The sequence below is a fragment of the Conger conger genome, chromosome 3, assembly GCF_963514075.1.
Source record: "Conger conger chromosome 3, fConCon1.1, whole genome shotgun sequence".
Taxonomy (NCBI): Eukaryota; Metazoa; Chordata; class Actinopteri; order Anguilliformes; family Congridae; genus Conger; species Conger conger.
The window spans coordinates 33,130,754-33,157,697 of record NC_083762.1 but is presented as its reverse complement, the minus strand read 5'-3'; the positions used below and the strand labels follow the sequence as shown (position 1 = coordinate 33,157,697).

General features: G+C 41.4%; 2 protein-coding genes across 3 annotated transcripts; one reads left to right on the top strand and one right to left on the bottom strand.

The window, feature by feature from the left end:
- Positions 1–393: 393 nt before the first annotated feature.
- slc37a1 (solute carrier family 37 member 1) lies at positions 394–19,946 on the bottom strand. 2 transcript variants are annotated; one of them, XM_061235292.1, is made up of 20 exons: positions 19,793–19,946; positions 18,143–18,373; positions 16,980–17,061; positions 12,987–13,092; positions 12,263–12,341; positions 11,255–11,390; positions 10,844–10,920; positions 10,264–10,430; positions 10,081–10,133; positions 9,569–9,646; positions 8,808–8,933; positions 8,488–8,578; positions 7,499–7,561; positions 6,769–6,854; positions 5,879–5,927; positions 5,399–5,472; positions 4,587–4,665; positions 3,665–3,762; positions 2,356–2,420; positions 394–1,829 (listed from the first exon to the last, which is right to left on the bottom strand). In XM_061235292.1, the coding sequence occupies exons 2-20, from the start codon at positions 18,196–18,198 to the stop codon at positions 1,814–1,816; spliced, it is 1,581 nt and encodes a 526-aa protein (XP_061091276.1). In that variant the 5' UTR covers positions 18,199–18,373; positions 19,793–19,946; the 3' UTR covers positions 394–1,813. The 2 variants fall into 2 exon arrangements, with proteins under 2 accessions (XP_061091276.1, XP_061091277.1); XM_061235293.1 differs by lacking the exons at positions 16,980–17,061; positions 18,143–18,373; positions 19,793–19,946 and adding an exon at positions 13,472–13,759.
- rsph1 (radial spoke head component 1) lies at positions 17,987–26,703 on the top strand. The gene is made up of 8 exons (XM_061235294.1): positions 17,987–20,703; positions 20,784–20,897; positions 22,934–23,039; positions 23,276–23,366; positions 23,581–23,716; positions 24,258–24,329; positions 25,296–25,419; positions 26,428–26,703. The coding sequence occupies exons 1-8, from the start codon at positions 20,644–20,646 to the stop codon at positions 26,616–26,618; spliced, it is 894 nt and encodes a 297-aa protein (XP_061091278.1). The 5' UTR covers positions 17,987–20,643; the 3' UTR covers positions 26,619–26,703.
- Positions 26,704–26,944: the final 241 nt, after the last annotated feature.

The window sequence follows — 26,944 nt, the reverse complement described above, 5'->3', positions numbered from 1 at the left end:
TGATATAATAAGAGTGAATGATGTGGAAATACCAGGGAAATATAAATAAGAACACCAGTGTTCTCTTATTGACCCATGTCATGACAGCAGTGGGGTGGGTTTCTGATGAAAGGTTTTATTTTGAACTATGAACTGTTACTCTTTAATTTGATTGTGGGCTATTTCTGACTTAATTGGTCAATTATATAGAATTATATAGACTTTGTTTTGTTTAACACTCACTAAGCACTTTATTAGGTGCCATTATTTAGCCAATTATGTGGCAGCAACTAAATGCATAAAAGCAGGCTGCCACATAATTCTGGAGCCCACTGTATATGTCCTGTGTTGTGTTAAATCATACCATTACAGATGGGTACATAATAGCATAAATAGCAAAAAAGTGAACCCAGGTTTGTGTTCTTAAATTTCTTTATTAATTCTCGAGAGGCAAATCAACCCATCCTTGCAGTCTCCCAGGAGAACCAGCAGGGGGCAGACCAGACTCAGGACACCAGATAAAAAATTTAAAAAATCACCAAACACCACAGAAGAAAAACACCACCCAGTACCATCAGTTAAGGTTCAAGTCTGATTATGAAAGAGGATGGGTCTATTGATCTATGAGGATCTATTGATCTATGAGCATCTGTCTCTGGTAAACATAAATAAATTTAAAACAGTAACTAAACTGAGGAATATGTTGAAATTCTCGATATAACCATAAAATGAATGCTCTCACATTGTCATATATAGGCAATTTATGGAATTATGCATATGCACATTTCAGAACGATATTGTGAAAATGACAGTAAACTCTATCCTGTATCCTTAGATTTACATTATGAAATGTTACTTTTCATTTGAGCAGGCCTTTAGCTTTGGTCCTATTGTACAATAACCGCTTCTAGCAACATTGATATGTATAACAATAACATCAAAATGTAATGTCCTTATCAAAACTGTCATATGCCACTTTAGGCACATGAAACAACTATCTGTTACAGCAATAAATAGAACAAATACACATGAAACATTACTTCTCTGAAACAAACAATCACTCTACATCAACAGCATTATTCATCTTCAGAAAATGTACAAGGTCTAGGTGATATTCAGAACTTTCTAAATATTTTTCTATTGCACAAAGCAGATTTTCGACTGACTACTTTGTACAGAGAAGTCTATTTACTGGGTTGTAGAGAAATCTCTCGCAGTACAGACATACCTCTCACACTGCTTCTTACAGAGATCTCTCTCACATTGCTTTTGTGCAAAGAAAGAAAAATCGACACGCAGTACTTTCGACATCTCGACAACCTGAGAGATATTAGACACAAAGAATGTTGTTTGGCAAGATTACATTCAGATTAAATATAAAGATGGACAGATAAATAAATATTCTCACAATCCTTCAATGAGGAAATTCAAATTAACAAAACATGAGCAGAACATTAAACAGAATAGATGATACAAAATGTCAGAAATGAAAAAATACATTTGTATACGTGTAGACGTATAGTTTTTTTTAATATAGAACCTACGTAATAGTTCATAAGATCTTTGGCCAATACAAAAAGCATATGAAGGTCACAAAAAACCTACATTCCATCCAATAGAAAAGGGGGATGTAAAAATGTGTGCAGAGAAGGGCAGTGGCATGTGGAGTGTCCCCTCACTGTTTGTGCCGGAGCCATAAGGTCAAGAGGTCAAGAGGTCAGGGCAGTGTACTGTTGGACAGTGGGAGTCACAGACGGGTCGAGGGGCTCATGTCCCCAGTCCTCTGTAGTGGACACTCCCTCCCGCTCGCTGTCTCTCTCTGGACTCAAAGTGCTCAGTGTTCCTTCAGCCTGGAGATGAAGACAGAGTCACACAGTGGGCTTAGCGTTCTGCAGTAACAGCACTTCTCATGTCTTCCATTTTGTGTATTTTTATGAATTTGTGTGTTGAAATGCATGTACAGTACTTCAGATACCCCTGGTCAAAGCGCATCTGTGAACAGAAGTTGACCTTTATAAATGTATGCCTTTACACAGCAGGGGGAGCTCATTTGCATTGGTTACATATTCAAAATAATAAACCAAAGTGAACATGGCATGTGCAAACGTTTTTGTTACTCAGTTAGACTACTTAGTCTATAACTTCAAAACATTTCCTGTAGCCACCTAAGTCTTTTTATTCTTGCCGAGAGAGAGAGAGAGAGAGAGAGAGAGAGAGAGAGAGAGAGAGAGAGAGAGAGAGAGAGAGAGAGAGAGAGAGAGAGAGAGAGAGAGAGAGAGAGAGAGAGAGAGAGAGAGAGAGAGAGAGAGAGAGAGAGAGAGAGAGAGAGAGAGAGAGAGAGAGAGAGAGAGAGAGAGAGAGGTGTGGTCCACTCACGGCATGGCTGTTCCCGGACGGGGCTTGCGTGAACAAAGTTCTTTCGCCACCAGACGGAGCAGTAACTGCAGAACAGCCAATCACAGTGAAGCATTACCAGAAAAGGCAATTGTAGCATGGCAACCATGAGCAAAACAACTGCCAAACACAGTTTTGGTACTACAATATCCATAACCAAACATGTTACATTACCATTGCAAAACAAAGAATAATAATATGTACACTTAAACTTGGTTCTTTATTATAAATTAACATGGACATTCTGTTTTTGTAGAGAAATATTTATCAAGTTGTTTTTCTCCTTTCTGTACAAATGTCATCCCCACATACTCTACATGAATCATTGTTAGGTTTTGTTGACGAATAGATTTCTGTAGCTCTCCATGCAAGCTAGACACAAAAAGGCACAACCCTATTTGTGCCCGCAACAAAAGGACACTCCCATCGGTTAGTTCCACTGCTACGCGACTGCTCTATGCAGAAAAGACAGTAGTACAGATAAAATGACCATAGATACCTCAGTCACCTCACTCCAAATTTAAACAGATGCTAGAGCAAGCAAGCTGGCTAAATTCATAGGGGGAAAACTTTTATTTAAGGTCAATAACCAAGCAAGCTGGCTCAGGTACAAGTAAACTGAATCACACCTAGTTTGCAAGTAGCCTGAAGTTATTAAGACAAGCATGTGAAGCAAATATTTCTGGCATGAATGTGACTCATGTGTAAATACATTAAATGCCCACCATACGGCAGTGTGACCCATTTACGGTCTCATTCGTGACTGAACACATCATACCCTCTAGTTTAACTACACTGCCAACACTTCTATGGTGTCTAATAAGGATTAAATAAAATTGCTACTTGACCCCTTAAAGCTAATCGTATACTGTTCAGCTACTAAAATATGAAAATATTTTGACTCATACATAGTGTTAGTGGTGGGGTCAGTATGTCAGCTAGTGAAAGGTATTTGTGTTAGTTGTGGAGCCAGTATGTCAGTTAGTGAAGGGGATTAGTGTTAGTGGTGGAGCCAGTGTGTCAGTTAGTGAAGGGTATTCGTGTTAGTGGTGGGGTCAGTATGTCAGCTAGTGAAGGGGATTAGGGTTAGTGGTGGAGCCAGTGTGTCAGTAAGTGAAGGGGATTAGTGTTAGTGGTGGGGTCAGTATGTCAGCTAGTGAAGGGGATTAGGGTTAGTGGTGGAGCCAGTGTGTCAGTTAGTGAAGGGGATTAGTGTTAGCGGTGGGGTCAGTGTGTCCGTCAGCTAGGGGAATTAGTGTTAGTGGTGGGTTAGTATGATGTGGGGTCTCACCAGCAGAGCAAAGGCGTCGGCCGTCATCAGCATGTAGAAGACGTGATTCCAGCCTCGTGCCGACAACAGTCCAGCCAGCAGGGGTCCCACCGCCGCACCTGACCAAGAGCACAGGGGGTCAGCACCGAGTTCAACACAGACCTGCCACCCCTCAGCCACACAGCTGGGGGTGCTACAGCCATTCCTGTGGCATCATTCGATTTCTGACATCATGCAGCCTAAGGTAAGTCATCTCTCAAGAGAAGAGTCTCTATATAAGGAAAAGGACTAGCTTAAACAGAACATTACAATACAGGGGATGCAATTACAGTTGGCTGAAAACCAGCATACACCGTGGTTCACATGGACTGTGTTTGAAAATCCTGAGTTTAAAACAGACAGAATAGTTCCTGAGTTGGTGGCTCATTTTTAAATCCCTCATTGAGGCACACTTTTACAAATCTGCTTTTAATGTTTAATGCCTCTTTATGAGCTCTTATGCTCATATTTTATCATAGGATTATTATTATTTTATTTTATTATATTTTTATTTGTTATTGTTTTACCCCCCTCTCATTCTATTGTGGTTTTTACTTGACTAATTCTCTATATTTGTTTTAATATATCATATTCTTGTCCTGTATTATTTTATTCATTTGTATGTGTAGAAATCACTTTGCTTTCGAAAAGTGCTATACAAATAAAGTATTAATAATTATTATTATTATGATTATAATCATGATAATAATGATCATCATAACAATGATCATGATAATAATAAAACAATATTATATAATAATAATAATAATAATAATAATAATAATAATAATAATAATATTAATAATAATAAAATAAATTAATAAAATAATAATAATAATAATAATAATAATAATATAAGGTGAAAGGTTGGAGAGGAAAGCCTTGGTGAGAGGGCTCCACTGACCGACAGATCCGGTCCCATCGATGATGGCCGTCACGGTGGACAGGGCTCGAGCATTCCCCTTCAGGCTCTTGTGTGTTCCCTGAGTCACAGTGAAGGGAGAAGAGTCAGAACACACCACACACAAAACATGGACACGCACGCACACGCACACGCACACACATAGCCAAAGACACAGACACAGACACAGACACAGACACAGACACAGACACAGACACAGACACAGACACAGACACAGACACAGACACAGACACACACCTCCAGGACAACACTCTAAACATTCTACAGCAGGGGTGTCTCAGAGCGAAATTAGTTTCTAAATTTCATGCCTATACTTGCTCTAAATGATTTCATTAGTCCAATCATTGACGCATTCAACTTATGCACTTTGAATAAAAGTGACTGCTAAATTACTAAAATGTAAAAAATATAAAGATAAATGTTTTACTGTGTTCTAACTAGGTGGAAAGTGCATATATTGCTGTATATAGCTAACTAACTTACAGTAAATGATAATAGGTGGAAATAAAAGCCTGCATACATGCTTGCCCTCCAGGAAAGGTCCACCCCTGGACTACAGTAATACAATCCTTACAAAATCCTTTCCTTTATGCACAATCACACAGGGCTATTACATACATATGAACATTTTCAACATACTGCAACAAAATGTAACATATATTTCAACAGACAAATCGACATGAATACGGTTATACTTCATGAGGATAAGACACATAAATGCACACACAGATGACAAATACTGCACATACAGGGCACACAGAAACACAAACATATGCTCATGCCCTCTATCTCACCAGATCTGCAGACACAGCAGTGGTGATAAGGGCATAAGGTCCATTCACTAGGCCACCACACACAAGTAGCATAGCTGTGGAACAACATTAGCACAACATTACATTAACATAATATTATCAAAAACTCTGTGATTAGCATGACACTTTATAACACTTCTAACACCATTAAATGTCAAATTGAACATTTCACATTCATAGAACAGAGAAGATTATGCATGTACTCTCTCTATCTATAAGGCAGTGGGGTTATGTATAAGCTTATGACACTTTTATAGCATTACCTAATGTATTTATCTTAGAGACAGTTATGTTTAAGCCTGACACTAAATCGCCAACATATTCTGCTGTGCTATGCCAATCTTATGGAGTGTGCTGTGCTAATCTTGCCATTGTAAGTCACTGTGGATGAGATTGCCTTCTAAAGACATAAAAACAAGGAGAAAACTGAGAGGGGAAGGGGGACAGAGAAGGGACTCTTACCTATAGTGGGCCCCAGTCCCAGTTCACTGATCATGGAGAACACATAAAGCTGAAACACACAGTCAAAACTTACTTTCACTAACTGGAAAATAAAACATATTTGTTTTGTCAGCTAACATTCCCACTGTTGTGGAATTTTTCTTTTCAGAAGTTGATAATGCTTAGTTAAGGAAACGATCAACAACGTATGTCTGTCCACCCCAGGGCTTTCAAATAATACAGCTTACTTATCAAATTCATACTGGCAAAATAATATTATTATGCACAGTACTTTTACATTCCAAAATTTCTTCACACAGAACTAATGACTCTCCAGGGCCTGATTTGTTTTATGAGCCTCACATAAGATATATGATTTTTTTCATCACTTGTGCATGCTCTGGTACCCAAAAAATCCCCAGGGTGCACGCTCTGGGGTAAAGAAAACACACATGGCCAAACATGGCAGCCTTCATGAACTGGCTTCATGTGCCACTGAGAAGCTCCCATAGGACTCTATGGAACAGATAAACCAAAGCTGTCTCCAGTTCTTATACATCTGGTGTGCGCGTGTGCATGTATGACTGCACGTGCGCGTGTGTGTCTGTGTACACGCATTTATGTGTGTATGTCCATGTGTTTCTCTGTGTATGTGTGTGCGTGTCCATGTGTGCGTGAGCACACGTGTGCATGCGCGTGTATGTGTGCATGTCTGTGTGTGTATGTCTGTGTGTATATGTCTCTGTGCGTGTGTGTGTGTGTGTGTGAGCACACGTGTGCATGCGCATGAATGTGTCTATATGTGCATGTGTGTGTATGTGTGTATGTGTGCATGTGTGTGTGTCTATGTGTGTGTGTGTGTGTGTGTGTGTGTGTGTGTGCGTGTGCGTGCGTAGGCGATGTTGCCTCACCGTGGGTGCAGCCAGCAGTAGCATCACAGCACAGGTGGTTGCTCTCTTGCCCAGCTTATCAGAGATCACCCCAGCCAGCACCCCACCTACACAGACAAGAGGCCAGCAGCCATTACATATCTCAGACAGTGCCACCTAGTGGTGGGGGTACTCCAGGGCCAGAGTTCAGATCTGAAAACCACTGACCACTTTCCGCCCATATACTTACAGACAGTCTGTGAAAACATACCAGCCAATTAAAACATGCTATTCAGTCCGCAAAATGAAAATCACTGATCATTTTGCTGACTGCATAAAATATATTCCAGAATTCCAGCACCTATTGAGTCCACCCATGTCGGTTTCCACTCTCCTTTCGAAAAGGGAAAGTTGCTTCTTTCTTCCAGGGCTTTCACTGAAACTTAAATTATCCCCTGAAACTACATAATATTAAAACTACATGCAATGCATGGTTCTCCAAAATAAACATGAAACGTAACCTCATTGGGCAAACATTTTGTTTGTTTAGTCAAGTTAGCAGATCACTAAGCAAACTGAACTGGGATTTTTTTTTTTGTTAAGTATAGAAATATAAATCAATGGAAAAAATGATACAATAATTTATATTACAGAGCAGGATACTTTTCCCTTCCTTTAAATTATTTTTTCTTCCAGAAGTAAGAAAGAAGTAAGAGTGTCTGCCAAATGCCTGTACTGTTATGGAATGGAAAAGTGATAGAACATGTTTTACCAACAATGCCTCCCACATCAAACAGAGTAGAGAGATCCCCTGCCCTCTTGGCATCCAGGTGTGCTAAAAAAGGAAAGAAGAAGCAGCCAGATGTCAAAGGAGTATACTTCCTGCTGCCAGAGCAGGCCTAGTGCAGGTTAGGACTTTTAAAACAAGGACATACCATATGTAAACTATTTACAGCACAAGGTTTTACATTATACAGTAGGGTTTAATCTGGCCATATGTGTAATTGTAAGCCATGTTAGTGCAAATGTGCAGCTTGCAGTTTTATTGAAATCATCTCTCAAAAGTGAGGACAAACTGCATAAGATTAGGGGACTCTGGGACTCTGTCCAAGGAATCTGGGTCACAGATCTTGCCCTCCTGTTTCATAATCCTTTAATGTAATCTCTATTAAATGTTAACCACTGAACCCTCAGAAAAGTAGCCAAAACAGGAGTCGGCTTCAGTTGGTACGCAAACTGGAAAAATGGTCAAAAATATTTAATACTGTTTTCAATATTACAGTTAAGTATATTACAGTTAATATTAAATTAAGTAATGAGTATTGAAGGCCCTTGAGAAAGAAACATGTTAGGAACCAAAATGTGGAACCATAAAAAAACAAAATCTGAACTGAATTCTGAATATTGGTAGGAAAACTATTTTGTTGTGTTAAGGGATAAAATATTTAAAATAACCACATAACCACAAATTTGGTGTGTGCGCGCATGTCTGTTTGTGTGTCTGGGGGTTGGAACAAGAAAAACATGTTCGGTATGTTGCTGCAAATGTCATACATCGTATTGCACATACACATACGTACAGTAACTGGATAACTGGAAAAGCCAGAGGGAGTGAACAATACCGGCCAACATTCCTTCCTTTAGGGTGAGGGGCTTTGATTTAATGGGCCAGAAACAGGAAGTACCTGCTTTTGTTTGGGTAGGAATGAGAAGTGTCTGTATGCTTTGGTTTCAGTGTTTTGTTGGGGTTGCTGGGAGTACCTGCTTTTGTGATGTACAGGGGCAGCCAGAAGAGAAAAGTGTAGCTGACCAGCTTGGCAAACAGGAGGCAGAGTGAAAATTCCACCACACCCTAGAGAAGAGAGAGAAAGTGAGACAGTTTAACCTATGGTATTACCTTACAAACAGAAACAATTACAGTAAAAGCTAATGTAATTATGCTACTCAATGCGACTATTCTACTATAATACTGATATAATTGATAATTATGCTAATATTCTTATCACATTATACTGATGCTATAAAACGGGCGTAATATAATAATGTGCAGTAATAAATGTGATGCGCGGTTGCTGTCGTACCGGGATATGCAGAGCCCCGAGGAAGCTGATGGCGGAAGGCTCTCCCTCGTTCTTCACAACGACCACCTGCTGCACGGGCACACGCACGCCCACGTTGTCTGGCAGCAAGAGCTCCGTGTCCCAGCTCTACAGGAGAACCAGCACTGGATTAATGTCTCACACACACGCGCGCGCGCACGCACACACACATACATATACACACACACACATACACACACACATACATACATACATACATACATATACACACACACATACACACACACACACTCTCTCTCTCTCACACATACACACACACACACACACACACATATACACACACACACACACACACACACACACACACATACATACATATACACACACACACACACACACTCTCTCACACACACATACATACACGCACACACACCCGCACGCACACACGCACGCACGCACGCACGCGCACACGCACACGCACACACGCCCACGCTGTCTGGCAGCAAGAGCTCCGTGTCCCAGCTCTACAGGAGATCCAGCAGTGGATTAATGTCTCACACACACACAGTCCAAACATGCTCAAACCTATACACATATTCATCCCCAATCTCACTGCTCTGTTTTCCCAAGGCCATTCCACACAGTTTGGTTCATTACACACTGACCTGAGATCCGTCCCCTTCCTTCCCTCCATATATACAGTAGATTCACCTGTACAAGTATCGCTCATCCTATCATCTAACTCAAGTATAGTATATTAACCTGTGCAGGTGCAGACTCACCTGTGATTTACTCCCCTTCTTGTACTGTAGATACGTCTCCGTATGGCCATTCATTCCATTATAGCTCTTTGCCAGCTTCTGCAGAAACAGAAAGTAGCTCCATTAGATTAGTCCCCAAACACTAAGGGCTAGTTTCGCAGACCCAGATTAAGCCTGGTCCCAGATAAAATAGAATTTTGAATGGAGATTATCCACACAAATCAAATCAGTCCAGGACTAGGATTAATCTGTGTCCATGAAACTGACCCGAAGACCACTGAAATGTGATGGGAAAAAAAGCAGCCATTAAGACCACAGAGGTGCGATAACTGAGGTAAATACATGCAGAGCAAAGAAAAAGAGGTTGACTGAGATAAACACACACACACACACACCACTGAGTGCAAATACCAATACTATTTGCTCCAAGCACCATAATAGAACAGACAGTAACTATTGATATTTAGTGCTAAAGCTGATCAGATTCAGGCTCAAGTGAAATGAGATATCAAATGCCCAAATACTCTACTCACCGTGTTACCGTTAAGTGTGCTCTGCGAGGAGGCTGATTTCAAGTCATTGGGATCTGTGGAGATACAGTACAGGCCTCGTCAGTATTGAAATAAGCCCATACGGTTCTACAGGGACATTAAAGAAGATCAGGTGTTCTGCACAATTCTGAAACAAACAGGGAAGAGGCATGGCTGTAGACTCACGCTCAATGAGGAAGAGGAAGCAGACCACGCCCATCGCAGCAATGATGAGGCCGGGGACAATAAATGACAGGCCCCAGTTGGAGGAGACCCAGTAACCGGCAATCAGGGAGCCCAAAATGTTGCCCACTGAGGTGTGGGAGTTCCACAGCCCCATGATGAGCCCTCTCCTGTGGAAGCACAGAATGGAGACACCCAGAGTCACCCAACCACACTGCTCCTCACCCAAACGCACTGCTCCTTACCCAACCGCACTGTTCCTCACCCGACCGCACTGCTCCTTACCCAACCGCACTGCTCCACACCCAACCGCACTGCTCCACACCCAACCGCACTGCTCCACACCCAACCGCACTGCTCCACACCCAACCGCACTGCTCCACACCCAACCGCACTGCTCCACACCCAACCGCACTGCTCCACACCCAACTGCACTGCTCCACACCCAACTGCACTGCTCCACACCCAACCGCATTGCTCCACACCCAACCACACTGCTCCACACCCAACCGCACTATTTCTCACCTAATCACACAATGTTAAGTTTGTTTCCTTAAGAAGAACAGAAGAGCAAACGACTCACCTTCCCTTCCCAAACCAGTTTCCGATGCAGGTGACCACACTGGGCCAACCTGTGGTTTGAACCAGGCCATTAACCACCTGTGAACAGGGGAGAAAACTTCAGTTGGTCTGCTGGAACAATTTGAGAATAAGCACATTTCTAAAAAGGGACTGATGATGTGGATATCTAAACCACATTTCAGGTTCAGCATGGAATACCTTGCAAGGTCACTGGCCACTGTTAAACACATTGCAAAATAACTCATTCAAACAGAACCAAGTACAAGGTTACATTCTTGGCCACTAATGGAAAATGCTTTTGGAATTGGTGATGTATTTTTAATGCCATTCGCAAAAGAAAAAATAAACTAATAAAAAAATGTTCTTGTCCTTATGCCCTATGCAAAAGTACAAAAGTGCCTTTGATTCTCACCTGGACAAAGATGTAGAAGCCAAGGCTGTGGATATTGTAGACATAGCCCAGACCAAACAGACAGGTGAAAAGCCCACTGGTCACCATGCCAACCGTCAGGTAAAGGCGAATGGGTAGGCGCTCACCGATGATTCCACTGACAAATAAATAGCATCAAAAAACTAGTACAATAATGGTTGAACTCTATTTGCTTTTACCTCGTGAATCAAAAGAAATCAAAGACACAGTATGCACCAAGAAATACAAACTGCAAATCGGCCAATGAAAAATATTTTCTTTTCAAAAAGTGAATTAATCGCCCTTCATTGAACAGATATAAGATTATAGAACACAATCCATTCGGCCAGTTTCAAAATTAAACTGAAGGACAGTGGAAGAGCTTTTGGAGTCAGAGATGTTACGCGACACCATGCAAACAACTGAAAAGCTGCACTGTTAGTTACACATGCAGACAAACCGGTACAGTGGCACAAAGGGCCTGAACTGACACAGACACGCGGTCATTTTGACATTTTCACAGAGGGCTGTTAGGGAGCTTGCCAAAGGGAAGTTATGATTACTTGAATTCATTCCATGCTCTCATCAGTCATTCAAAATAGTTTTCTGCATTCTTCTGCGTTCATAAGCCAATCCAAATCTTCCACTAATTAACAAGCCCTTGTTGTGCTTGAAATACAATGTTTTTCCCCTCTGAGACACAACATGATACATTGCTGACATGATATTTACAGATCAATGCTGGTTATGTGCTATGCTGGCCTCGTGCAATGCCCCAGTCCAATACAATTGTTCATTCAGGTCTGATGTGTTTTAAGGCCAGGTTTTCTGAGATATATGTCAACGGTTTTCTCAAGCAGTTACCTCAAACACATGGCCCCAGTGTTCTAAAGCTGTTACCAAGATACATGCCCCCAGTGTCCTAAAGCTGTTTCCGGAGATACTTGCCAACAGTGTCGTCAAATTATATTACCTAGGATACAGGCCCAAAGTGTTGTAAAGCGATATTACCTGAGATACATGCCAATTGCATAGGCACACAGGAAGGAGTAGTCCATTGCTCCAAGCAGTTGTTTGTAGTTGCTCTTGTCTGCAAAAAGAAAGTCTGGACTGAAAATTCACTTTCACACAGTCTGCCCAATCGAGTGGTAGAGAGAGATGCAGGAAAGCAGAAGTATGGGAGCGAGAGAGAATGAGAAAAAGAGACAGACAAAGAGACAGAAAAGAAGTGACAGATTGGGCATACAGTAGCAGGGACAGAGACTAGAAATTCTCAGCATGCAATGATTGCAGGAAATAATTCGCATTTTTATGTATTTTAGTAACAAAATCTGAAAAAAATCCAGTTATTCAAACTAAAATGAAGGAGGAGGTAGAACTGAAAAGGCATAAAGAGCACTAGTGTGTGTGCATGTGTGTGTCAGACCTGGGTCAAATACATAATTTTTTAGATTCAAATACTTTTTCTGTGCTCAATTGATCTTGCCTGGTGCAATTGAGCCAACCGAGAGGACCAGAAGTCATTGCACATTTCAATACACCACACAAGCTCAGTAAAGCATGGAAAAGTCTTTGAATCCAAAACAATTACGTATTTGACCCAGGTCTGAGGGGGGCAAGAAGAGGAGTTTGAAGACGGCAAGAGGTAGAGAAAGAAAGGAAGTGAAAATGAATAAATTGGGGCAGAAAGAGGCAGAGAGTGAATGAAAGAATGAGAGGGTGGGACGTAGCTCACCAAAGGGTTTCCAGCTGCAGTCTCCATCATTGTGGAGTGAGGGCTGCTGGCTGCTATGTGGCACTGCAAGCTCACTGATCTGGGAACAATTCTTGTGTAGCTCACTCTGCACATACACAACAACATAAAGCACATGCGTAAAAACACACACAAAGCGTCTTGTGATAGTTTTTCGTGAAAAGCGCAATACAAATAAAATTTGAATTTAAATTTAATATATGGGCTTGAATTCCACCGAATCAGCTTGTCGTCCACAAAGCACGCGAGATGCAGAGACCAGCAGTGATGCGAACTTTCCAATTCGTCCACATGCCTACATTGTCCGGTGAGTGCACCGGTTTGTGGTAGTCGGAGTTCATTAAATTTAGGACATCTGCTGGAGCGCTTCATTCCACTCGATAGCATTTTGATATTAACATATGTCATGCCTTAATCTAATATACAAAATTGTCGAATTTGTGCTTTTAAGACGAAAACCCTGTTACCATTAGGGGGGAAAGAAGGAATTTCCCTTCCTCCGTCAAGTGATTGCCAATCTGGTCACCTTCGCTGCCAGGAGAATTGTGGTTTTTTGCCCTCCCAGGAGCAAAAGCAGGCTACATAGTTCCCTTCGGGTATTGTATTCCATAAAAGCCATCTGATTACAGATTACTCGTACGTGTACAGTAATCAGTAACAGCCTGACAACTTCACCCGGCCAACGCCCTCAATTATCCTTAGTCTCAGTGACTTGTTACATCTTATTTTGTCATTTATAATTGCTTGGAATGGCAGTAAGCTCTGCCAGGTATGCAATCGTAATTGTACATATAACATATAAATATAACATAACATAACTTAAAAGCGGAAAGCAAGTAAGACTAATCGTCTGAACGTGAATCAAGCAGTTGATGGAGGTGAGGCAGAGCACAACTATTGCTCGGCCCAATAACGGCACCGTATCCAGCAAACTGAACATGTTGCTTGGCAAGCTGAGATCCGGTTAAACAATATAGATTCATGAGACGGTCATCTTCATGTGGGCTGCTCGCACAAGTTTCCTTCAAACGACATACATTTGCATTGTCCTCGTTGTACACTTTGGCACGCTTCAGTATCACGTCAGTCAAGATCGGGGAACTTGATTTTCAGCTGAACAGCCGATAAAATTGTTTGGCTAGGTTGGCCCGGCACTTGGAGGCACGCATTTTCACACCAGTTTCAAGGTTTATTCATTTGCGTTGACATGCGAGTGTGATGTTAATGCACGAGGCCCGGGGCTTTCAACAAGCCATTTTACTGTGTGAACAATGGTCTTATTTTTGCACGGCTGCGTGAGCTCGAACCAAGCTGTGCACTCTTTCTGATCTCTAAAAGACGGGCTACAACCGCTCCATAGGCGCTGCTACATCTGCTCCATGGTATGCACTTCCTGCTTCCTGAAGGTCTCAGCGTTGGTCCACTGCGCTTACGTTCAATATAGACCTATATCCATTTCACATAATTCTATTATCTTTATGTTATCAAACACTATGAATCATTATTAGCTGATTTTGGGGGGATTATTTAAGGGTAATTCCGCGAACTTCCAATAAACGCTGCCTCGCTGTTTCATGGTATTCTGGTGGATTGCTGGGGATTAGTTTTTATGCTATGCCCTTCTGGTGTATTGCAATTCTAATGAAGTCTGTGCTGCCTAAAGCCGTGGGTTGGTGGGTTTACACACTCTCTGCGGTTAACATTCCTAATGGGAATTCGTAGCTAAACTTTCTGGTTTAGCATAAGAACAGGTTCTAGAATGAGCCAAGTCGATCCAGAAATGCAATTGCTTTCTATTTTGTCACTTCGTCTCAGACGTGTGTGGTATCGCCCTGGTTGTACAGTGGCTGCTCCACTTTACACACAGCATAGTCAGTTTGAGCTCTCGTCTTTTGGGGGGTTTGTAGCCACTCCCTGTTTCAGCAGGTTTTATAACATGGAGTGATGAGAGGCAGAGCCGACACCAAAGTTTGCTTTTACATTAAACCTCAATAAATATTGCTGAATTAATTGTTTGTTGTCTGACTGAAATTATGCGAAGCATGTGGAGCAAGCGGAACTCGAGAAGTGCCATCGCCTCACATGACGCTTACGTCTAATGGAAAAGGTTATATAACGCGCCAACATTACCTGTTTAGGCCCTTTCTCATTTTGTACGCTCTGCCATGCTCTACTGCCATATCTGCCCTGATACAATCATACAAAGCTGCCCTGCTGCCTGGTTCATTCAGCACGCTAAAGCCATTGCACTTCCTGGCTCTTTGTGCTGCATTGCTTGTATTGGAATGCTGCCTTTGCCCATATTGCATGCTATTGCCACTTTTGCCAGAAACTTTTGCTCAAATTATCCTACTATTCCTAATTCATGCTTTCAAAAATGTTTGCACTCCAAGCATCCACCGGTGAGCTCTGATTCTCAGTCCCCATGAGGAGGGGTTCGTAGCCACTCCCTGTTTCAGCAGGCTTTACACAAGGAGTGATAAGAGGCAGTGCTGATGCCAAAGTTTGCATTTACAGTAAACCTAAATAAATATTGCTTAATTCATTGTGAGTTATCTGACTGAAATACAAGTAGACAAACAAGGTATTGGGCAGAAGTGAACACAGACACAGGTTGCCAGTGCATCATAGTAATGACTGAGCATGTTTGTTTTATTTCTTTTAAAATCCTGCATTGTATGCCTTTAAGCTTAGACCTAGATTAAGAGTTTTGTGTGGAGAATCTCAATTCAAATTTAGTCTAGGACTAGGCTTAATCTGTGTCTGTAAAACTGGCTGGATACATTATTTTGAGAACATAATGCTGAGGATGTTGAGAATAGAGAATCTGCCCAAGGCGTCATTTAATGTATGCATATGGACACTGGCCGTAAGGTGGAAAAAAGCAAGCACTATGATGAATGATTGTGGCTCAACTGTGTTTCAATCTGTCCCTTGGGGTAGATTTATGCAGTAAATACACTCAAAACTCAGCCTTGAGAGTTCAGTCTATTTACAGCTCTCCAGTTCACAACAGCAGATCTTGGTGTCAACGGTGTTCTATACAGAAATAATGTACATGGTGGCCAGCCAATCAAAAAGCAGAAAGCCGATTCACAGGCCCAATTGGTGCACAATGCTTTGCATATCATTACATTAGGGTCAAGAGGAGGGTAGAAAGCAAAGGCTCCTCCTATTGGGATAGGAACACTTCTCACTCAAAAGCAAAGCACTGACAAAACAAGGAAGGCCTCGTGTATGTCTGGCAAATTAGCACATTTGAGGCCCTCACTTTGAGGCCCTCACTCCATACAGTGCAAACATGTCTTCAATAGCCTTTAAAAATCTGGTAGAATTCTGGAATCCGTTGTGTAATAGAAGACATTAAGGAAAATATGTTTTCAGGGTTTTCACCAGTATCTTAGTCTAATAAAACACATTTTAAAAAGATCTCAGAACAAAATAATTATTTTAAATGACTGTTGGCTTTGAAAACCCACAGGTCAATGTGAAATCTGTAACAATTTAGCTGATTTGGCTGAAGTAATTTATGATAGTAATACTATGCCACTGTCTCCTTGCAAAGCAAATGCCTTCACAGAGTCTCAACAGAAATCCTAATGTTTCTGAAACTTATGGAGCCCCTGCCAAAATGTGATTAAGGACTGTGGTTGCAGTATGTTGGAATGGGCAATGCTTTTCAGGTACAGAGATGCAAACCGCACAAAAATATATGGTTCATATTACATATTTAATGCAAAGATGCAAATATTTTAAACATTTGTACTTGAAATACCATTGACTTGTTTGTATCGACTTGAAAAAAACCAGCCATTGGGGTCCAAAGCCATTAAGACAATTTACATCCATGTAGCCATCTGTTTTTAAAACTACACTTTCAAGCTCTCCTTCAGTAATATGGAGTCCATCAGAACAGCTTGAGACAGAGCCTCCTCAGGTATGGCTGCACTAAGGAGGGTGTGTCTCTCAGCTTACCTTGACGATGCTGATGGGTTTTCTGGACAGATGGAAGCTGGTATAGAGCAGGAAGGTGAGGCCAAAGGTGAAAGCTCTGTACCTGCATGGGCCAAAAAGCAACAGCAGGTATGTGAGTGGGTGATGTGGAAGGGGGGTTAATTGTTTTGCCAATATAACTATATATGCATTTCAAAGCAGTGTAATTACAAATATATGCTATTAGTAGTACCTGGAAGTGGTAATGAATAAAATATATGCCCATATATTGTGAATTGCTGAAATATATTTCATATTTCAATATATTTCTGCGAGCATAAAGCATATGCTGAATGATAGCTCCTGCAGTAATTCGTGTTGACCCAGCCATACTGTAAGTGAAAGAAGTGATTGGTGAGTGAAGCCTTACATAAGCAGAGTTACTGGAGTACTGCTCTATATGACCAGCAATTAGCAGCATAATATGTACCTCTGTCCATGACAGACAGCGAAACTGACTTTCTGAAGCACACAGACACACCTTCTATGCCACCTCACCACCACCTCTCCATTTTGGCTCAGATTGCCAAATTGGCAAACACAACCGTCTTTGGCCAGCTGAGCAAGGGGGTGGGGTGGGGGGGTCAGACAGCCAGGTGGTGTGCTGCCTACAGCAGTGTGGGAGGGGCTCCAAGGGGGGCCAGGTCTCATTTCATGCGAATGGCTGGCAGCAGTGAGCCAGGAAGTGTGTCTGGGAAGTTGCCCATGCCCTACTGAGAGGTGTGTGCTGGCTATCTTGTGCAAAGTTTTATCTTTTTATTTGATGGCTTAACTGAATATGATTCTATCATGCCTATTATAGTTTCTGTATATCATTAAACATATTGATTCACTGTAAAGCATTATTGTTCAACAGTGAAGTGCGTAGTTTAGTGCCACAGATTAAACCAATGACGACAGCAGGAAACCACAACCTATTTACAGACTGAATCACACACAAATGCACACAGCTCATACAGGCAAATATACACAGATGCACACACACAAAGGACAAAGAACACACACATAAACATACACATGGTACAGCACCTACATACACTGCACATAGCCGACACAGAGTAGAGGTACAGTACACATATGCAAACACATGCATGCACACATACATGAGCACACACACACACACACACACACACACACACACCTACCACTGGTCCTTGTTGAAGGAGGAAAGAAAGCGGATTCCAGGGGGGATAGGGGCCATGGCTGTAGAGCTGCACACACTTTATTGGAGGACGGGAGACCTCAGGATGGTGTGGTGGGTGAAGAAGATAAAGACCTAGAACTCCTCAGGCATGACCAGTAAGAAGGTATGGAGAGGTAACCATGGAGGATCATGTTGGCAAGTTGTACCTTCCTCAGACTGGGGCCCTCCTTTCCTGTGTCCCGACAGACAAACAAACACAAATGTCTAAACTGTAAAAGTGCACTTGTAAAAACAAAAATCTGTTGCAGTTTGTGTCAAAAAGAGAGCACAATTATGATCCTGAAAGGAAATGTATCCCTCTACTCTAATTTAAAAAGATTGACAGTCCACCTGTCACTGAAATGTAACCTATTGCTAAACATTTATAACACACAGCAAAGCCGTAAAAGACGCTATTCAAGGGCGTGAAATGTCTCCTTCCTAGTGCCATCTTTGTAAAACACTAAAGTTTTATCCTTTAGAAAGGAGGCGACAGGAGAGTGTGAAGGCCCAGCTATTTCAGCTGACAGCCACAACTAGTTAAATACTCGGTAGGCTACTGTGAAGAGATCGTTTGTAACCAGCTCCTTTTAGCTGGAGGTTGCTCTTGTGTTAGTGGATCCACTTGGCCTCATTCCAGGCACTCCCTGGTATTAAATTCACACATCCATGAGAATGGGTCACCGCCACCCTCCTGCAGAGGTTGCAATACGATTTGGGGAAACACACTTCACCGCGAATAATTCAGTGTGTGCGTTCGAGTGAGTTTTAAGGGGGCGGGTTTGTCCATGGATCCCACTAACTGTTACAGAAGCAAAAGGCGGTATCAGCCTCTCAGCTACGTGGACAAAGTCACTGGTGTTACCGCGTGAGGAGAATTATAGGATTCTAAACTTTCCCACAGCTCGTCTTCTAGGAACATAGGCTACAGTTGTAGGCACTGTATGCTACATCCTTTATTGAACTAATGTTGTTGATTCGTCACAAGTAATCTTGAACATAAATAATAGAACTAGGGGCGTGCTATAGGGTGTATAGATAAGGAGATTGTCATATCACTTGAAAAAGCCTTTGGTTAATTAGCCAACTAGCATATAGCCTAACTGCACATAGGCTAACTCTGCTTTAAATTGGCGGATAGATCACTTCCTCATTGTTATGATCAGCATCAATTTGTCTAAATCTTTAGCTAGGTTTTGTCGTTTTATACTTGGAGTCAAATAAAAATGAGCGTAGCATACTTTCCTGTTAAAATATAGCCTCGGAGAGCACCACAATCTGACATGCAAATTTCTGACTGCGATTGAAGCCTTAGCCAGGGAAATGTATATTCCCTTCGCACATTACACCTACAGTTATGCAGATTTGCAGTTCGGAACCGACCACGATTTCAGTTTCGCTTATGTCGAATTACAAGATTATCACTGCAATTATCTTAATAGGTCGCTATCTTTCTAGCTACAATATCCGTTTAAACCCAGTCTCGTGCACACAATTTTACCGTCTCAAGGCAAGCCAGAAAGGAGCCAGCGAGCTGCCATTTGGCGCAGCACCACCCCCGTACACATACAAGTAGAACACAAATGGAAAATATATGATTTTGTAGTTTTACCTTTTCCATTGACGGTGGAAAATATAAAACAGTTCTTTTTTTTAATCCAAGGAGCCGTTTAGTGTACAAGTTCGCCTCGAATATCAGAGGGCACTGATCGTAGAATCTGACAGTTTCGGCATATCGAGTCTTTACTGACGTCAGAGCAGGGAACCGGTCTGTCATGAGTGATGTTTCTTGCAACACTGTAGCTTGCTTTGGTGTGGCCGAAAAGACCAAGGAAATACGCATTGAAAAAGCATTTTAGTAGTCCATGTCAAACCTGGTGTAGTGTATTGGACCGGGTGTCTGAATTCCGATGGCATAGCTTACTTTATAGTTAACAGTTAAAACAGATAAAGAAGCGGTCTAAGTGGGATTTAAAACTTTTGCCTCGGCTACACCTTGCCATGCTTAGCTAGCTAGATACACTGCAGTGTCCAGGTCGCCTTTGTATATTGATTTGGCTTTGTAGGTTATGTTCTTATTTAATTCTTGCCTAGAAGCTCTTTAAAAATATAGGGATATCCTACTTAACTGGCACTCAGTTGGACTCGATGGCACAGCAAATGTTAGAAAAAGAAATCATAAAGGTCTACGAGCTAACGCCAGACCGGGGAGGGTAAAATGTCCAATGCCTTATAACGATACATTTGCAACACACTTGAACGTTAAATACATGCAAGTACTTTCCACTTCCTCTAAGTCACTGTAGGCCTACGTAATTTAAAAATGGTGACGGATACCAGATTCACTTTTTGCCACGTCCGACAGTTGCCCTGGCAACATCAAACAAACGAATTGAGGGTCGCCAAGGAAAGGTAGACTTGCAGCGGCCCCTTTGAATAACTCGGCGCGTGTAATATCACAGAATGGTTGCAATGTCTGACGCTGGATCTGAAGAATTTGATGACGATCAGGGCAACCTTGGAGTGAGTGTTTAAGCAAACCAATACATACATTAAAGTGTATGATTAATACAATTTCTGAATAATTAAATATTTTAAATTAGGAGTACGACGGTGAACGAAATGAGGCAGGTGAAAGACATGGAGTCGGGAAAGCAGTGTTGCCCAACGGAGATACTTATCAAGGATTGTATGAAAACGGGAAAAGGAGTGGTCAGGTAAGGTCCTCGAGATTATTATGTAAAGTTGTTGATATAGGGTACCTTTACAGGCTACATTATTCAGGGCCACAAACAAGGCAATCGGTATGTAGCCTTGGCCTATGTAGTTCATATGCAATGCATTATTTGTGCATAATAACATATCTATCAGCAAAATATATCAGTGACATAAGTTAATTATTTGAATTGCTTACCGGTTTGCTTTGCCGATTGTGTAAATTGTGTAGCCTAAAGGTAAGAAGGGATAGTGAATAACTATTTTTGAACTGAGAAGGAAAGATGGCGCCTACCCTGATACAATACAAAAACACATTTACAGTGTTTACAATTGTAAATGAATGCAATACAATTAACATCATCATCATCATCATCATCATATGAAGTGCTTTGGACTGTTTACGTTTCAGAAGGTGCACATTAATAAACATAATATAAAATGCGCCAGATTTAGCCATTAGGACAAATTTTCAGCTGTAGTCCCTGGGCAGGTTGATGGAGAAACATAAAAGAACTTACAAATAACTTATTTGTTGCTATGTATGACAACACATACATAGCAACAAATAACAAATAAGCATGAGTCCCAGCAAGCACATAGCAACATATTGAGCAGATAAGCACACATAGCAATACATAGCACCATATAAAGCATAAGCACACAAAACTCAACATTAAGTATAGGCATACATTATATTTAACAAACATGGAATATGTCATGTCAGCCATTGTAAAGCCAGTAGGTCAGAAAATTCTGTAGATATCGAAAATATCCTTCATCATCGCACTTGAAGACTGTATGGGCCAATCGAAAACATGCACTGAAACTGTGATTAAAAATCCATTAAGTTAAATGACCATTTAGATGAGTGATTGCTTCTGATTGCCTGTTGTGTTTCTGTCATTATTTTATTTATTTGTCATGTATTGTTATATTCAGAGTTATTGGAAATAAAAAATAGTTTCCTACCAAAAGCAAAAGGGCCAAAAACACTGCGTGTGTGTACGCGCACACGACAAGTGAACAAAGACAAGTGGGCAAGTGGGAAACAACTGGAACTGTCCCAGCTAGGAAAATGTCCATAGAGCCATGCCAGTCTAGTTCTCAGGCCACTTCCAAAGCCATTTTACTGGGTTTCTCCACATTTGTTTAATGTAAAAAAGAAGATTAAAATTATGGACAAAATATAAACACAAAAGGGGGCAAATAACTCCACATGTGGACCACAATCAGGACTGTTCAGTTTGCAAACTCAAGCAAGTGGTTTGATTTGTCCCAAAAGATCCAATCTGCACCGAAAGGGTTATTAAAATGATGCAGCACACAGCCAAGTGGCTGACAATAGAACACAAGTCACCCTAATTTCTGCATAAGATTAACCAATTAAAACTGGGCTTCAACACCAAAATAAATAAATCCTGCATGCAACATAGCAAAATCGAATACCCTGGTTTTATAACTGCTTCCATGTGGCCAGTTTTAACTCTTCAATCTCATTCTCTGCCATTCCTCTTCTTTGGGGTGATCATACCTTTATCCCATAATTAAGGGGAAAAAATGTGCCCATGTGTTGCATCATGGTCTTCACAGCCCTTGCCAACGGAGAGCATTTCTCATAAGGACCGTCAAAAAATTGCTGGCATTTCCATCCTCGGAAGGCTCACACTACATGCGTAGTCACAGGCTTTTGTGTGTGGCTGTCTCACATTAAACGGAGGCGGTGCAACCAGAAATCTTTAAGATTCTTCAGATCTTTAAAACTGTAAACTGCAAACTGCAAATCCCGTAGTGTACACCAAGCATAGCCTGTAGCAACCCGGCACACAATTTGCTCAACTTATATTAGGAGTAGGGAACCCAAATGTGACCCAAAGCCACATTGAACTTGAGTATCTAACAGATCGCCAGTAGAGGGCAACAATGAAACACAAGACTGTGTTGAAGAGCATAATTAGACTGCAGTTTGTTGTGGAACATAATTCAGACATTTGTGAGATAGTTTGTTTGATTGCTTGGTCTTGTGTTTGTGCACCAGGGCACATACCGATTTAAAAACGGAGCTCGGTATGTTGGAGAATACGACCTGAACAAAAAGCACGGACTGGGCACTTTCTACTACCCCGATGGATCCAGATATGAAGGTGAGAGTGGGAACATTGGGAGGTTTTTTTACATTCAGGTAAAAATTCAAATTCAACCCCAAGGGAAAATTATTTGCATATACAGCACACAGCTATGCTTGCAAAGTATTTCCTGAAATATTTCAAAAGGGACAGGGTAAAAGGAAATATACCTGTAATTATACTGACACCACAAAAGGAATGGAACAGAGATGATCTATTCTCTCTCTCTCTCGCTCACGCTCTCTTGCTCTCAGGTGGCTGGGTTGAGGACCAGCGCCAGGGTCATGGTGTTTACACGTATGCCAATGGAGACACATATGACGGAGAATGGCTTCACCATCAGAGGTGTGACCTGTGTGACCTGTGTGACCTGTGTGACCTGTGTGACCTGTGCCACATCAAACTTCTATCTGATTCAGGAGTGAAAGTCACACAAACAAACAAGAAATTAAATCCTCTTAGCACAAAATTTGCACATTACTCTGTATGAATCATGATATTATGTGCGCGCACTCAGATGTATGTAAACACACTTTTGTGCACCGGTGTATCTGCGTAGGCATGGGCAAGGAACGTACACCTACCAAGACACAGGATCCAAGTATGTTGGCACCTGGGTGAGTGGCAAGATGGAGTCGGCTGGGGAGTTTGTCCACCTCAACCACAGATACCAGGGCAACTTTGTTAACAACAACGTGAGCATACACCCTCCTCTCCTCACTCCCTGTTTGTCATCCCCTTCCCTTCTACCCTTTCTGTTTCTGAACATATTCAAATGAGTTCATTTTTAAATAGGCTGACAAGACATCCTCTTTGTCCCAGACATTTAATCTTTCTGGGACCAAAAATATCCATCCAGGCAGAATTGCTAAATTCCTGAAAATGTCCAGTTAAGTTTTGCTGATTCCGTAGACCATAAATAATAGCCTGGTATTATTAACATAATGTCTGTCCATCCATATCCTCTTTTTTGAAATCAAAAAATTGTACATACGGTCACCCTGTTTTAAGAAAAGCATATTCAAAAGGCATTTTGGCATTTTTATCAACTGCACAGCGCATTCAGGCAGTCTGAGATGTGCAGTAGTAGTAAAACTTGAAACATTGTGTCCAAATATATCCGTGTGTGTGTGTGTGTGTGTGTGTGTGTGTTTGTGTGTTTCTATCTAAATCATACACACAGTATCCATGTTTGGACTGCAGTGATGCATTCATAAACCCCCTGTTCCCATTCAGCCCTCTGGTCCAGGAAAGTACGTGTTTGACATTGGATGTGAGCAGCATGGGGAGTTCACCCAGGTGGATCAGGTAATGCGGTTGTGTGTAGAGATCTTCTGGACTGGGTTAGTTTCCTTGTTCTATATTTATATCAGGATTTAGCCACAGCTGTCCCCCATCCTTACAGATATTTACTTTAACATTTGACAATCGTAATGTAAAATGTTCATTATAGAGAACTTTTCTGGCATCCAAGGTGCTTAACCACAGATAAGCAAGAACATGACTTACCTCAACAGAGTCTGAGCGTATTATTGTAGGACCTTTTTCTAGTTACACATTATGTGTTGTAACATTTTTATTTTACCTGAGTAACATCTACAATTGCATTAAGACATCTAGCAGGTGCTGTTGTCCTGAAAGTCTGAACAAAAACATTTGCCAAGGAGTAGTAATGATAGCAACTTCATTGTGTCACAACCAAGAATGTCATGACAAAAGCTTACAACATAACAATTAGGTGCTATGACAGGCAGAGGAGGTCTAGGTAGGAGATTTAGTGCTATAAGTGTCATAAGGGATAACAAAGCGACCACAGAGTGGGGTTGGTGTCACGGGATTGTAAGGTCACATAATAGGTTGCAGGTGAGAAGGTGCAGTTCTTGCTAACCCAAAGGCAAAGGCCATATTAATATGAGTCACAACTGGTAACCTGTGGAGAAAAATGAGAAGTGAAGTATGTGTGTTTTGAAGGTAAATAATCTCTCTAAACACAATTAACAAAAATTAACAGCATGACTAATAAGAATAAGCACTTAATTAACAAAAAATAACAAATTCTGGATTTGCAAAAGTGTGTTTGGAACAAAAAACAGCATACACAGGATCCCTCAGGACCGAGTTTAAAACCACTGTGGCATATAATCCACCCAACACATAGAGGAGAAAGCAAAATCAGTGAGACTTTGTGGCTCTTTAGGACCAAGGGTGGCGATCTCTGCACATAAGATACAGCGAAACCCTTTTCCCAAGCTTCCTCACCATTCTGTGCTACAGGAAGGGGGTGATGGGGAGGATGATGAGCCCATCACTGCCCCAGTTCTAAAATGGCGGCCGGCATCCATCTCTGGTCTGACGCAGATGACCCCTGCCAAAGATCAGAAGAAACCGCCCTCACCAGGTGAGCATGTTAAAACTTGGGGGGGTTTATTTAACAGCTAGACAACTGTAGGTGAATGCAGTAAATTAGGGTGGGTAAAACTGTATGGCCTATTGTAAACATGTTCAAAAATGTCCCTACTGTAACATCAAAGTACATTTTCTCCTAGCAAATACATGTTTCTTTCCTTTGTGCAGGTCAGCAAGATACGTTATCATAGAAGAGTTTGACATACAAATAACAAATATTCTACAAAACTCTTTTTGTCCTCCATGTTAATTCTATCAACAGAGCCAAACTCCATGTTTGTGGTACATTTTAGAATATCTTGTTGTTAACCTTTCAAACGTACCCCCAAGCACTTTTTTCCAGTAGAAATTACTCACAATAGATTGGAAGTCAGAAGATTACTGTAAACAAACAGTAATCACCAATTTTGTGTATTGATAAGAAAAAGTTAAACTATTGGAAACTCTTACTTTATTGTTCATGTACAAGCAATCACATGCTGATCCAAATATTAGTGATCCAATGCTTGATGATTTACTCACTTGGATAATTGGATCACTATTTATAAAAAAAGAAGAAGCATGATTTTCATACATCCTCAATTCTCATGAACTTTACTACAGCATATTACAGTATCATACCCAAGAGCCCTGCATAGCATCTAGAAAATTTGTGATCGCCTTTATCAACATAAAAAAGCATGACCTCCTCCCATGTGATCTTCTCGAACATTGTAAAACTTGGTCCTGTAATGCAGCTGGAGGAGGCTGTCAAAAACAGCTTTTCTCCTCAACCGCAGTCACCGCTTCTGCCACTTCTAAAAATATGTATCACCTCCGTCTTCTATGGGCAATTTTTCTCTGCAAATGCAAGTCTGCCTGCTGCCATTGTCATTCAAGGCACATTTGTTGCAATTTTCCCAGAAATGTAACAGCCTTAAGGGATGTGTATTTGTATGCGAGTTGTGTTTTCTACACGGGAGGGTTCGTCTTTTCCCTTTCACACTTGTCATCCATACAGAGTCGGGGAAGGAACAAGAAGGAATGGAGAAGCAGGAGGAGGATAAGCTGGAGGTAGAAGCTACAGTGACTGAGGAACAGGCCCCTGCAGAGGAACAGGTGGGGGAAAACGAGAGCCCCCCACAAGAGCCCCCCACATCCCCAGAGCCTGACACACAGAAACAGTCTGAGCCAGAGGATAAAGAGGAATGACTGCCCTCAAGACCCTCAGATTACACAGACACCTTCACTCTGTTGCAGTGATATGCCTTCATAATAAAGCTTGATTTTTATTTATGATGTCTTATAATTTCTTTGTGGTGGATGGATGCTCTCGGACATTTATGCTTAAATTCAAAAAGGTCAAAAATAGGTCTCCTGTTAGCTGGCTAGCATTAATTATCAAACTAAGTTACTAAGTAAGCTAGAAAACTTGCCCAAAAAAAAAAAGTTTTACATCACTGTTTGGCGGTTATCAGAGGGGCTACTAGGAACAAGAAATTATTTATTGGTCCTAAGAGGCTATTCCGGCTGTGTTT

Excerpts from the sequence above, each read along its gene's own strand:
- slc37a1 (XM_061235292.1), bottom strand. The coding sequence starts at position 18,198 with ATGGCCCCTATCCCCCCTGGAATCCGCTTTCTTTCCTCCTTCAACAAG. Across the intron at positions 8,934-9,568 it reads AGAAGGGGAGTAAATCACAG|AGCTGGGACACGGAGCTCTT; the intron begins GTGAGTCTGCAC and ends GTTCTCCTGTAG. Across the intron at positions 2,421-3,664 it reads CCGACGCCTTTGCTCTGCTG|TTACTGCTCCGTCTGGTGGC; the intron begins GTGAGACCCCAC and ends GCTGTTCTGCAG.
- rsph1 (XM_061235294.1), top strand. The coding sequence starts at position 20,644 with ATGGTTGCAATGTCTGACGCTGGATCTGAAGAATTTGATGACGATCAG. Across the intron at positions 23,717-24,257 it reads GCAACTTTGTTAACAACAAC|CCCTCTGGTCCAGGAAAGTA; the intron begins GTGAGCATACAC and ends GTTCCCATTCAG. Across the intron at positions 25,420-26,427 it reads GAAGAAACCGCCCTCACCAG|AGTCGGGGAAGGAACAAGAA; the intron begins GTGAGCATGTTA and ends TCATCCATACAG.